Genomic DNA, 14872 nt, shown 5'->3' on the forward strand with positions numbered 1-14872 from the left:
AAATAAAATGTACTCAAAGAATATGTTTTTTAATTAATGCCATTGACATATTCTGACTGAAAAAAAGTTTGATTTCTAAAAACAAGTCATGCTTGTGGGAGTGTAAATACAAACAAAAAGCATGGAAATACATGAAAAGTTTTTCAAACATTATTCTTTTTTTACTCAAGTTATCTATATAATATAATTTGCACTGAAAAATCTAATACAAAATCATTGGAAGGGACATTAACTCAAACTTGGGCAAATGAAGTAAAAAAAATCACATATGGTACACTGAGTGTTGCTTACATTTATTATCTTGTAACTAAGGATTATATTTGCTCTTAGCATGTTAGACAGTTAATTTGAGAGCAGTTTGGCTTGTGTTTCATAAACACAAATAAGAGGATTAGAGCGGATAAGCGCTGACGCACTGTCACCATCCCACCACTAGGAGGCAGTGTTTGACTGGAAGAGATTTTCAATAGCATATGAACGACGCCATCTGCAGATTGTGTAGCCTAGTCTAGTGAACACATTTTAATAATTGTTACAAAACATTAGACAACGCATGTGCTTTGGTCTTGATGCCATTTTTAAAATTACTTTATTCATAATCCATCCATCTTTTGGATTAATTTTAGACAACAATTCAGTTTAATCAAGGATTAGTTTTCCCACATTCAGCGGCTAGCATGGGCTACTAATGATACCAACACTCACATTGGATAAAATGCGTTTAATATTAATAAAAAAATCTTGTTTTGACAGGTAAAGGTATGGGGTTATGGCTCTGTCCCACGAAAGAGGCTAAACACATCGAGATGTTAAAGTCTTTGTTAAGAAGGTAAATAACTTTTTTTTTTGTAATTATCATTTAACCAACACCTTATATTAACGTTATACAACTTTTTCACGGATACATGTGTATTACAGTGTCATTAGCCGACTATTTTTAAGTGCATCTCAAGAAGAAATGTTCTTCCATCCATACACACAATATGGATATAATATTGAATCTAAAAATAAATCATTTAAATAATAACTATAATAAAGTTTCTTTCAATTATAAGCCTTTCTAAAATAGTTGCTGTGGTATTTTGGGTAGTTACTTATTTTACCTTAGATACTGTAGTTTGAATAAAGAAAATTATGTGAGGACCATTTAGATTTTTGCATTGTATGATTATGACAACACTAATTTATTCAACACACACACACACACACACACACACACACACACACACACACACACACACACACACACACACACACACACACACACACACACACACACACACACACACACACACACACTTATGTAAGATTAAATATGATCTGAACATTTCTCTTTGAGATGTACCCCAAAATAGTAGGCCAATGATATATAAATTATTAAATATATACATGAAGAGAATATATATATGAAGAGTTCAGATGCAAAAGCCTCTAAATGCCATTTGAAAATTTCTTCTTTAATGATAATTTTTATCAAACTTGTATATTTTAAGTTCAGTAATTTCACTTAAATAACAATTAATAGGTAATTATCATTGCCATTTAAGTGAAATCACTGAACTTAAATATACAAGCTTGATAAAAATTATCATTCTAGATAAAAAAAAATTCAAATGGCACTTAGAGGCTTTTGCATCTGAACTCTTCATATATATATATATATATATATATATATATATATATATATATATATATATATAAGCATGATAAATTAATTAAAATGATAAATTAATTAACAACTAAAATTAAAATGAACAAAAATGCTTTTTATTTGTGTTTGAGCCCCGAACCATTACCCATAAATCGTCTGATTTGAGTTCACATTGTGCACAGGTGAGGCAGCAAGGGGTTAACATCTTTGAACTCTCTTCCCTAGACACATTCACAGCATCTGTGTCCAACCATTAAATCCTGTCCTCATTCCTGCTAAGCTAGACGAACAGCCAGCTAAGCCAATCACAGCCTTCAGCTGCCACACAGCCAACCAATAGCAGAGCAGGAACGGAGGAGGGACGTTGCTGGATCACATAGCTTGGGTTTGTAGCATCCTTGTAGCTCTTCTTGTCTCGTCTCTGAATAAAATGATATGAAAGAAAAACAGAAAACAGCTGAAAAAAAAAGAAAAATTAGATGTGATTTTGTACGGTGGGACGAAATGTGGTGAACGCAGGGATCCAGGGGGGAAAACATTTCAGTTTACAGCCTCTCATCTGGTCTGTTCTAGCTGAGGAAGAAGGAGGAGGGGTGAAAGGAGAATTTCCCTCTGCTTTTTTTCCATCGGCTGCCTGGAAAACCTTGGAAGGACATCGTCCGTGGCCACATTTCTCCATGAATAGGTCTGTATATCTCATATTAGCAGCTTGTGACAATATAAACATCTTCTAATCAGATTTCAGCTTATTAAACCTCATTTTAAAGGCTCTATAGAATTCAGTGAATGCATAAAAACAGATTTATAACTGATAAGGCACAGGAGCAGGCACCTTATTTTGCTGTCTGTTTTGCTGGTATGTCTATCTTTGTCTTGTGGTGGCCTCTGATTGGTCGAGGAGGCAGGCTTAAGAAAGCCCGAAGCGCTCTGATTGGCCGAAGGACTAACATGTTCTTCATTAAGCGTGTAGACTGTTTACACATTGACGAGACAGAGCTTTCACCCTAAATGATTATCTAAGAAGTTAATCGACACCACCCAAATATACACAGATTACTGGGATCTGCTGCAGATATTCTTGTCTTCTGTTTGAATGTCCTTTTTTGACAGGGATAAACATCAGAAAGTCAAATACATGTAGTTTACTGTTTAAGAAAATCACATTTACAGGATTGTGCTTGCAATGGAAGTCTGAGCAATGGATTTCGCCAGGAATCTTTTTAAAAACATACTTTTTTTGGCTGTTTTGAAAGTACAGCCTTTACAACACTTGAAATGTTAATGTAAAATTTGCTTGCCGATGCAAAGTTATATTTTATAAGACACCATGACTCCTGTGATGACAACGTAAAGCTGGCATAAATGCCTGCAAGCAAACTAGAAAAAGATATATCATCACATCAGTAGTGAGTGTTTACTCCAGGAATTGATGCATAAGATGATTTAGACTTTACAACTCAAATAACACACATTTTCCCTTGAAGAATTATTTAAAGTGCATTAAAGAAAATGGAAGCTGCAGATTTTTGGCTTTTAAATCCTCCAGTTTGGTTCTCTACACTATTAAGCATTCTGGTTGAAAATATTGTTTGTGGTTGGTGTTTTAAAGTGGTGTAATTAGTTGCTAGGGCGTTCTAGGTAGTTGCTAGGGCATAGGGTGTTCTGACCAGTGTTGTTAACCCTTTTAATGCATTAAAAACTGTATATACCTGTTGTATTCCCTGGTCCATTTAAACCCAGTGTAATTTAAGCCTACAGTCATAATTTAAGATTTTTATATTGTAACTGATCATATTGTCACTGATAACCATGTTTTACATTCAATCCTTTTTTTTTATTAATTATATATATATTAGGGCTGTCAAACGATTAATCACGATTAATCGCATCCAAAATAAAAGTTTGTGTTTACATAATATATGTGTGTACTCTGTATAATTATTTTGTATATATTTAAATACACACACATGCATGTATATTTAAGAAAAAAATGTTATTTATCTATAAAATACTTATATTTATATATAATATAAATTATAAATAAATCTATATACAGAATATACATGAAAATATTTCTTAAATATATACAAGCATGTGTGTGTATTTATATATATAAAATAATTATACACAGTGCACCCACATATTATTATGTAAACAAAACTTTTATTTTGGATGCGACAGCCCAAATATATATATATATATATATATATATATTTCAAAATATATATGAAAATATAAAAATATTGAAAATAATTCTTAATATTTTAGAAGAATAATGTTTTTTACTGTAGTTCTTGCTAAATTTTAAATATATATATATATATATATATACATATACTGTATATGAAGAGTTCAGATTCAAAAGCCTCTAAATGCCATTTGAAATTTTCTTCTTTAATGATGATTTTTATCAAACTTGTAAATTTAAGTTCAGTAATTTCACTTAAATAACAATTAATAGGTAATTATCATTGCCATTTAAGTGAAATCACTGAACTTAAATATACAAGTTTGATAAAAATGATCATTCTAGAAGAAAATTTCAAATGGCACTTAGAGGCTTTTGCATCTGAACTCTTCATATATGTATATGTATATATATATATATATATATATATATATATATATATATATGTCAAATTTATATATGTCAAATTCTCAAACACAGATGGCGAAAAAGAGGAAAAACTACGAATTGCACCTTTAAACTAAAATTGAAACAAAACTGAAAATATAAAAATAAAAGTTATATATAGGCTATATATAAATATCAGAATATGAATAAATACTATAATACTAACTAAAATAACACTGGTTCTGGCTGGTTGCTAGCAAATTGCTAAGTGGTTGCTGTGGCATTCTGGGTTACTTCAATGTAATTATGTCGTTTTTTTTTTTTCACCCGTTTTATCTAAAAATTGTGAAAAGTCTGATCAGCACTTTTCACAACTGCACATTCTTTTAATTCCTAGTGTTTGGGGTTTGTTTAAATCCCCCAACTATGAGCAATAGATGTTTGCCTTACTTACATGATCACAGACATTCAGCAAGTGTGTAAATTGATGTATCAGACATGGGTTCAGCTGCAGGTGGCCTCAGGCCTGTTGTTAGAAAGAGAGAGAATGAGAGAGAGAAACGGCGAGAGCAAGCAAGAACACATCTGTGCATCTCTTTGTCATCTTTTTTACGAAACGCAACTCTTTCAACGTGAAGCGTGTTTCTGAGTACTTGCTTTCCAATGTAGAGTATCAGACTGTGTCTCTCTGTCTCTTTCTCTGTGCCACTCGTACCCACATCCTGCCACGACACACACTGCTGCAGGGAGGATAGAAGTATAACGGCAACAAAACACACACATACACACGCGCACCTATACGCACACACGCCCATATACACACACGCACATTCACATGCACACACGCTCACACATGCACCCACCCACCCACACACACACACACACACACACTTTCATGAGAATTATGGGTTAAATTCATTAAAAAAAGTCCAATTTAAATTTCACCTCCCTTGTTCTAAACCTGCTTCTGCTGCACAAAAGAAGACTTTTAAGACTTTTGGGTAAATTATACCTTTAAGTTAGTATACCTTTCAGTGGGACAGTTTATTCATGCTAATTCCATTAAAAATTGTCAAGCCAAATTTTCATTATCTCAATTTAATTGTTTTGAATTAATATCATAAAAAATATATTATTTAAATCAGCAAAACAACCATTCTTTTAACAGTGTACCATTATTATGTATAAATAATTTTCCTTTGAAAAAATGTAATTTATTCATTTCCTTTTTACATTACAGTAGAATATGGTTTTGTCATAAAAATAAGCTTATTTTGGGGCAAAATAATTTTTTTACAAGCTTTGTGAAATTATATATAATTCACATTCAGGCACATTTTCAGTACTGTTCAAAAGTTTGTCTGTACTAATTTTGGAATTTCTTTTTTTATAGAAGTATGCTCAACAAGTCTGCATTTTGATGTTTTAAATATTACAATTTATATTGTTAAAATGTAATTTATTCCTGTGATTCATGTGTATTTCAGCATCATTACTGCATTACTTCTCAGAAATCACTCTAATATGATGTTTCTGGATGTTTCTCAAGAAACATTTCTGATTATCATCAACGTTGAAAACATTTGTGGAGCTTCACATCGCTCAGGAAACAGAACGTTTAAAAGAACAGCATTTATTTGAAATAGAAATCTTGGAACATTTTAATTTCTTTTTACAGAAATTTTTCATTTCTTGTAACATTTTAATCTTTACTGACACTTTTAAACAATTTAACGTGTTTTTGCTGAACAAAAGTAAAAAAAAAAAAAATCTTTTGGACCCCAAACAGAAGTGTATTTTGAGAACGGTAGTGTATTTTGAGAGTACATACTTTTTCTCTGTACATGTAAATATTTTAATTCTAGCAAAATAGTTGATCAATGTCACCAAAAGCTGTTCATCTTTGTTTCGAAGGTCTTGTATATTTGTGTTCATCAAGCTAAATATTTTTCAAAATGGTCATATCTACGCTCTAAAAATTGCTGGGTTGGTTTAACCCAACTTTGGGTCAAATATGGACAAACTCAGACATTGGGTTACATTTTTTAATTATATTTTTCAACCCAACGTTTGGGGTTGTCCATATTTGACCCAAAGTTTGGTTAAAACAAACCAGCATTTTTAGAATTTTACTGTTCTGAATTTCTGTCATTCTAAACCTGTGACTTTTATTTTTTTAACCCCTTAACTGTCACCGTCCCGGTACCGGGACGCCTAACTTTACTTCACTATATTTCTATTAAATCCTAATCTAATTATGACAAATTATATATTTTTGGAAAGGTCTAAGACTTCTAATTAAATATTCGACACCTGTTTTGTGTTAAAAATTATGTAGGAAGAGTAATTAATTAATTTATGACAAGAGTGCACCTAAGAAAATCTGCATCATAACAGGAGGTCTGACCTTTGTCACAAAAAGTTGATGCACCCACTTTTAATCATTGAAACTTCTGTTTTTATGCTAAAAGTTCATAATAAAACATATAATTTAGTATTTTTCAATAAAAAAATAAAAAGTATAGTTTAAAATTATCCTCTAAAAATGATAATATATATGTATATATTATCCTCTAAAATATAATAATATTTTTATCGCCTTTTTTTATTATATCACACATTTTAGTAGTTATCATAAATTAGGTATCATTTGAAAGCTTATAAACTCAGAATTCATCCTGTGAAAACCATTTTATAATTGAACGTTGCGTTACCATAGAAACGGTACTTATTTTATGAGGCTCCTCCCCTTTTGGGCATCCTTATTTTTCATAATTTATGATCAAAACCTTTATTAATCTTGACAAAACACATATTGTCAGAAAGGTCTGAGTCTGAAGGTTCCAAATTTTGTGACAAAATTGATATTTGGACAGAAATGTATTAATTTGTTAAGGCAGAATGTACACAACTAAATTCAATGGAATTCAATGGCACCCGGTGGCTATTTTTGGTACTACGCCTAAACAAAATCTCATGGGAACTTCAGTTTTTGTGATATCAACTTCAAATTTGGAACATAACTTGGTTAGATTTATGGCTTTGAGTTTAGAGTAATTTTATTGTAAAAATATTTTGTAAAATATATATTTTATATAAAATAATAAATATATAGTACAGTATATTTGATTTACTGTGAATTAAAACTTCCATAACTTTTTCATACTTTCATTTTTTGAAGTGTTTTCACTTCAGCAATAATCTGCTGAGTGTTTTCTTTAAAACAAGACCAAACTTGGGTATATATTCCAAGGCATTCTTAAATTACAACCATTTAAGTGTGAATAGAGCATTTAACCCCCATTCTCAAAAAGGGGGGGGGGGTGACAGTTAAGGGGTTAAACAACGAAAGTTTGCCGTTACTGGATTAAACGTATCATAAAAGCATAGTCCAGATGACTCATGCTCAATATTCCGAGTCCTCTGAAGTCATAAAATAGCTTTGTGTGAAGAACAGACTGAAATTTAACTTCACCAAGATATCATATCCTTGAATATTCACTGGATTTGTGAGGTGAGCCAACAATAACCGACTTTTATTTTTTGACATGGCCCTTTAACAGCATGAGAAGTTCTTTGTGAATGGAGATAGTCTGCGGTTTAGGAGATTTCTACATTCTCATTCACATCCACGAGATCTCAACTGCAGATTCTCCTATTCTCTATTTTAAGCGGCGAGTCTCGTTCCTGCCTCCAGCCCCCACATCCACATACACACACACACGGATCCTAACGGTTGTAGTGTGGAAGGAAGTTTGCGGTTTGCCAACAGTATCTTAAAAGTTGACACATCCATATGTTGTCCACAGGGTTTTTACTTGAACACACATTCAGTCAAGAGCATGCATTCACACACAGATTTTCTTACTGAGCCACTATACTATCCAAAACCTGAATGTATAAAATGCCCCTTTTCCCGCCGTTTTGAGTACTGGTGCTTTTAAGTGAAATGAAAAGTTTGTTCAATCTCAGATATTCATAAAGAAAAAACTGAGTTTAGCACTTCTCATTTGACCAAATCACATTCTTTTCAGAGAATTTGACAGAAATTAATCATTTTATTTAACACGGATGATCAACGGTGACAGTAAAGACATTTAAAATGTTACAAAAGATTTCTATTTCAAATATATATTGTTCTTTTTGAACTTTCTATTAATGAAATAATCCTGAAAAAATGTTTCACGGTTTCCACAAAAATATTATCAGCACAACTGTTTTCAACTAATACACTCAGAAAAAAAGGTACAAAAGCTGTCACTGGGGTTGTACCTTTTAAAAAGGTACACTTTCTTACCTTAGTGGTACATATTAGCACCAAAATGTACATATTAACACCTAAAATGGACAAAAGTTTACCTTTTGAAAAGGTACAACCCCAGTGACAGCTTTTGTACCTTTTTTTCTGAGAGTGTAATAATCTCTAATAATAATTTCAGATCATCATATTTGAGTGATTTCTGAAGGATCATGTGACTCTGAAGACGATGCTAAAAATTCAGCTTTGATCACAGGAATACATTACATTTTTCAATATATTCAAACAGAAGACAGTGAATATTAAATTGCAATATTATTTCACAACATTGTGGTTTTTACTGTATTTCTAACACAAAATGCAGAATTGAAGAGACTTCTTTAAAAAAAGTCACATTTTTTTTTTACCACAAACTTTTCAATTAGTTCTGAAATATATATATATATATATATAATAGTATTTTTGTCCAGTATTTGTCTTTTTATGCTTAATGAATGAATGGCATATGATAGTGGAATCCATTGTTTGCTTGCTTCATGTAAGTAATGCTATTTATGCCAAATAAGATGAGAGACCACTTACTAAAGTATAAAAAGCAGCTGTTTTCATGTATACATTTATACTGTTAAAAATAAGTGTGTAAAATATTATCTGGAGAACATTTATGTTTCTATTAGGTTATTACACACCAGTAGAATATTACCCAAAAAGAAACAAATCTATGGCTATCAGTTGAATTAAACAATGTGATTAACCCTATTATTTTCAACCTGTCTTTTGAAACAAGAATGTCAAAATTAAAGAACAAAAATATGAAATACAATAATAAAATACATATTAATTTTCTTTCTGTTTTTTCCATGGATCCTATGTAGGCAGTTTGTTAACTCTCACCATGTTTCAGAAGAAAAGCCAAATTCGATCCAGCATTAAATGATGTTCCTCCACAGGAGTACAGGAACACCGTGAGCGCCTCATGGCTGCCGCCCATTGGAGGATTGAATCCCATTAGGGTCGCCCTCAAAACACACTCGGCTCGCCTCCACGCCGGCGTCCTGCAACGACCATGTCTCTGACCACCACCAAACCCCAGCTGTTGACGTCCACCCAAACCCTGACCCCATTCCCAGCCCCCACCCTCCCCCTCACCACCTTCATTCCAGTTCCCTCAAGCTCCGGAGAGCCCAGAACTGAGCCGGAGAACATCACGTCCAGGATGGCGTGGTCCGCCAACGGGACGGGCCTGAACTCCACGCAGCTGCCCGTGGCGTCGGTGGAAGGCGCTGGGATGGGAATGGTGCTCGTGCCCTTCGGGATCATCACAGTCATCGGGCTGGCTGTTGTTGTGGTGAGGAAAATAAATCAAACATGTTAGGCAGGGTCATGTGACACAGCTTTACATCATTGCATTTTAAAATACAGTCAAGCAGAAAAGTTTATTTGATCGAATAAATGCAGCCATCGTAAGCATAAGAGACGTCTTTCAAAAACATAAAAAAATCTTACCAACCCCAAACTTTTGAACAGTATTGTATATGCTTGTGTACTTCTAGAAGTTTGACAAAATTAAGCAGATAGACACATTTAAAATGTAACACTCTCTTTGGTGTTGAAATGATTTGGTCTTTCATGATATCATTCTGTTTGTTTTAATTGATTGGATTTATGTAACACTTGTATCTTACATTTATGCACAACATTTTTATTTTCCTTACCAGCTTCTGTACATCCGGAAAAAGAAGAGGTAAGAACATTTGCAGTCCCGTCTCGCTCCTCTCTTGAAAAGGGAAGGTTCTGCAGTGAATATTTAATACGCGGCTGTGGAAAATGCCGGCGGCCTCTGATGTTTCCCGTATAGAAGCTGTGTTGTGTTTTTCTCTAGGCTGGAGAAACTGAGACACCAGCTGATGCCCATGTATAACTTTGATCCTGCTGAAGAACAGGATGATCTAGAGCAGGAACTCTTGGACCACGGACGAGACGGAAGCCCAGCAGGACCAAACTCCAAAGTAAGAGTTCAAGTGGCAAAAACATACCATCATATAATATAATAATTGTTAGGGCATACATAATAAAATTAGATAGATAGATAGATAGATAGATAGATAGATAGATAGATAGATAGATAGATAGATAGATAGATAGATAGATATGCAGACAGACAGACAGACAGACAGATAGATAGATAGATAGATAGATAGATAGATAGATAGAGAGATAGATAGATAGATAGAATGATGGATGGATGATAGACAGATAGATAGACAGACAGACACAGATAGATAGATAGATAGATAGATAGATAGATAGATAGATAGATAGATAGATAGATAGATAGATAGATAGATAGATAGATAGATATTTAGATAGATAGATAGGCAGACAGACAGACAGATAGATAGATAGATAGATAGATAGATAGATAGATAGATAGATAGATATTTAGATAGATAGATAGATAGAATGATGGATGGATGATAGACAGATAGATAGACAGACAGACACAGATAGATAGATAGACAGATAGATAGATAGAATGATGGATGGATGATAGACAGATAGATAGACAGACAGATAGATAGATAGAATGATGGATGTATGGTAGACAGATAGATAGACAGACAGACAGATAGACAGATAGATAGATAGAATGATGGATGGATGATAGACAGACAGAGAGATAGATAGATAGATAGATAGATAGATAGATAGATAGATGGATAGATAGACAGATATTTAGATAGATAGATAGATAGGCAGATAGACAGATAGATAGATATTTAGATAGATAGATAGATAGATAGATAGATAGATAGATAGACAGATATTTAGATAGATAGATAGGCAGACAGACAGACAGACAGATAGACAGATATTTAGATAGATAGATAGATAGACAGATAGGCAGACAGACAGACAGATAGACATATAGATAGATAGATAGATAGACATATAGATAGATAGATAGATAGATAGATAGACATATAGATAGATAGATAGACAGACAGACAGACAGACAACATGGTGTCTCTTTATCTTTAATATGTTTATATCTTTAATATGTTTTCCTTCCATATGTTCTTAAGTGATTTATCTTAATTTCAGTTTCTACATTCTCATTTCTCTTAAGTTCTGACACAAGGCCATATGGTTTGTTATTTGTGGTAAAGTATCCATCACTCTAAATATGTTGTTTTTTGTACCATTCGTTCACTAATAATGGTCATCAAACAGCAGCTGTGACTGAATCCACCTTTACACACTCCTCCATTTGTGTTCTGGCTCATTACTCTCATTCTCACACTGTCAATACAATTCAGTACATTTTGCGAATTGATATTTGTGCAATATTACACTGTAGAACTAGATTTAAATGGGAATTAATTCTATTCTATAATGTTCTTCCGTCGATGTCGTATGATATTTACTTACTTTCACTCTCTGTTTCCCGCCACAGACACTGACCACAAGTCAGGGAACAACCCAAAAACCCAGTCGACTTGTTTTCACTGACGTGGCCGATGCCATTAATGCATGACGACACTCGCAGGCCGCACGGGAACAAAGGGACAGCAAATCTGGACAACTGGACACACTGAGATTCAGGAATATTTGCATTGACACTTGGTACAGTATAGTACACTGTAAGAAACATTTGGTTAACTGCTGCCTTTTTAATGAATAATTGCCAAGCCAAAGTTACAATCTGCAGCACTGAGATCATTACATCGTTGACCACTTTGATTTTAATTGATTTTAAACCCACAAAACTCTCACATGCAAATGACAGAAGTTAGTGTAACAAATACACAATGAAATGAATATTTTTTACGGTGTGCACTGACGAATAAGACATTATACATTTTAAGGACACGCAATTAAAAAACTGCAAGAAAGACATCCTCTGCATCTGTACAACTGTTATGAACACTCATGCAACAGGGACTTTATTATTATAAATAACCTCTAGTGTAATAAGAATCATTTTGAGCCTCATTCATGAAACCAATGTCTCTGTGAATTTTTTGTTGAACCATTTTGTCATAAATTGCTGCATAATGAGACAACATTATTTTAGAAACACTGGATGAGGCTCACTTGAATCTGAATGACTGATAAAATAATCAGTTTTGCAGATTATTTATTTTTAAGAAGGGAATCCAAATGCAACGTTTGTCTGTGAGAAATCTATAAGTTTGGTGAATGAGAGAACCACATGATTTATTATTTATTCCCAGCTGAAAGCATTCTGAAATACATGAATATTCCCATGAAGATAATCTCAGCTTTAAAGGGATAGTTCACTTTGAAATTAATTTTTGGTATGTTTTATCTCACCTCATGGCCATCCAAGATGTAGGTGTCTTTGTTTCCACAGTAGTTTCAATTTTGATATTTTTAGGTCAAACCGTTCTTGTCTGTCAGTCATATAATGGAGGTCTATGGTCACCACCTCAAAGAGCATGCACAGAGAAGTCCAAATTAAACATGATTTAATGACTCGTGAGTGTAAGTACACATTGATGGCCTAAGACATGAAACGAGCGGTTTGTGTGAAAAAAACTAACAATATTTATATAGTTTTTACCTCTTGTAATCACAGCCACGTCCAAGTGATCTGAGGGCGTGGGTGCTTTGTGGCTGTGGTTACAAGAGGTAAAAACGATATAAATACAATTCGTTTTCTTACTCAAACAGCTCGTTTCGTGTCTTAGGCCATCAATGTGTACTTACATTTACGAGTCATTAAATCATGTTTAATCTGGACTTCTCTGTGCATGGTCTTTGAGGTGGTGACCATAGACCTCCATTATATGACTGACAGACAAGAACGGTTTGACCTAAAAATATCAAAATTGAAAATACTGTGGAAACAAAGACACCTACATCTTGGATGCCCTTGAGGTGAGATAAAACATATCAAAAATTAATTTCAAAGTGAACTATCCCTTTAAAGTTACACTTGTTTAATTTAAATTGTGATGAAGTGTCAGACATAGCATCAGTGAGAGAGTATTATAAAGATCTTCCATGTGATATGAGCGTACTGTTTCAGTTCATTGAAACACAAATGTTCTGTCACAGAATCTGAGTCTGCATTGACTGATGATTACACAAGATTTACCTTTATGTGTGTGTGTGTGAGTGTGTGTGTACGGTTGTGTAGATGTAATAATCCTCTGTGCACCACGAACCAGCGGTAGATCATTTTAAAGAAGTTTTTAACTTTTATGACAACGAAGGACATAATAAAAGGATATTTACACTATGACACGTGCATGTGTGTTCAATGCAATAAAGACAATAACTGATGGATCATAAGTAACTTTATTCATGAACATACGGCTGCACAAACAGCATTACTGGCCTTTGAGGAATGTAGAAAAGAGGTAAGGAAGTTTCCTGAGGCTGTGTTTATGAGGCACGTTGTCAAATGTTTAATACGCAAATGACTAAACTTTACTATATGCCATGATGCCTTTGAGCAATGCTTGGTTGATTTCAAATAAAAAAAATCCTGTTATTTCTTGAAATCAATTTACCTGTTTTAAAGGAGTAGTTTACTTTTAAAAAAAACTTTTGCTGATAATTTACTCACCCCCATGTCATCCAAGATGTCCATGTCAATTTCTTTTCTGTCAGTCGAAAAGAAATTAAGGTTTTTGATGAAAACATTTCAGGATTTTTCTCCATATAATGGACTTCAATGGGAACCAAACGGTTCAAGGTCCAAATGAGACTTTCAGTGCAAACTGTTCAAAGGGCTTTAAAGATACCAGACGATGAATAAGGGTCTTATCAAGCGAAACGATCACTCATTTAAAAAACAAAAAAACAAAAAAAACTTTAAGTTTTATAGGCTCAAATGGTCGCCTTGTTCTGTTCTGTGATGCGTGGTCGTGACTCTTTGAACTTGTTTATCAAAATGAATGAATCTTTTTTCGTATCATTTGGTTCATTCAACGAACGAAATGAACGAATTGACTCGGGAAAAGATTCGTTCATTTTGATGAACGAGTTCGAAGAGTCACGAACGCGCATCACAGAACAGAACAAGGCGACCATTTAAGCTTATAAAACTTAAACTTTGTTTTTTTTTTTAAATGAGTGATCATTTCGCTTGATAAGACCCTTATTCACCGTCTGGAATCGTTTAAAGCCCTTTGAACAGTTTAAAGTTTGCACTGAAACTCTCATTTGGACCTTGAACCGTTTGGTTCCCATTGAAGTCCATTATATGGAGAAAAATCGAGGAATGTTTTGATCAAAAACCTTAATTTCTTTTCGACTGAAGAAAGAATGACATGGACGACATCTTGGATGACATGGGGGTGAGTAAATTATCAGCAAAAGTTTTTTTTAAAAGTGAGCTACTCCTTTAAGAGCA

General features: G+C 33.5%; 1 protein-coding gene across 2 annotated transcripts; it reads left to right on the forward strand.

The window, feature by feature from the left end:
• Positions 1-1941: 1941 nt before the first annotated feature.
• Positions 1942-12851, forward strand: c8h3orf18 (chromosome 8 C3orf18 homolog). 2 transcript variants are annotated; one of them, XM_039691792.2, is made up of 6 exons: positions 1942-2036; positions 2225-2336; positions 9435-9832; positions 10203-10228; positions 10367-10493; positions 11942-12851. In XM_039691792.2, exons 3-6 carry the CDS (start codon positions 9551-9553, stop codon positions 12020-12022), a joined length of 516 nt encoding a protein of 171 aa, XP_039547726.1. In that variant the 5' UTR covers positions 1942-2036; positions 2225-2336; positions 9435-9550; the 3' UTR covers positions 12023-12851. The 2 variants fall into 2 exon arrangements, with proteins under 2 accessions (XP_039547726.1, XP_039547725.1); XM_039691791.2 differs by lacking the exon at positions 1942-2036 and having other exon boundaries at positions 2070-2336.
• Positions 12852-14872: the final 2021 nt, after the last annotated feature.

This window comes from Pimephales promelas, chromosome 8 (genome assembly GCF_988280905.1).
Source record: "Pimephales promelas chromosome 8, fPimPro1.hap1.1, whole genome shotgun sequence".
Classification (NCBI taxonomy): domain Eukaryota; kingdom Metazoa; phylum Chordata; class Actinopteri; order Cypriniformes; family Leuciscidae; genus Pimephales; species Pimephales promelas.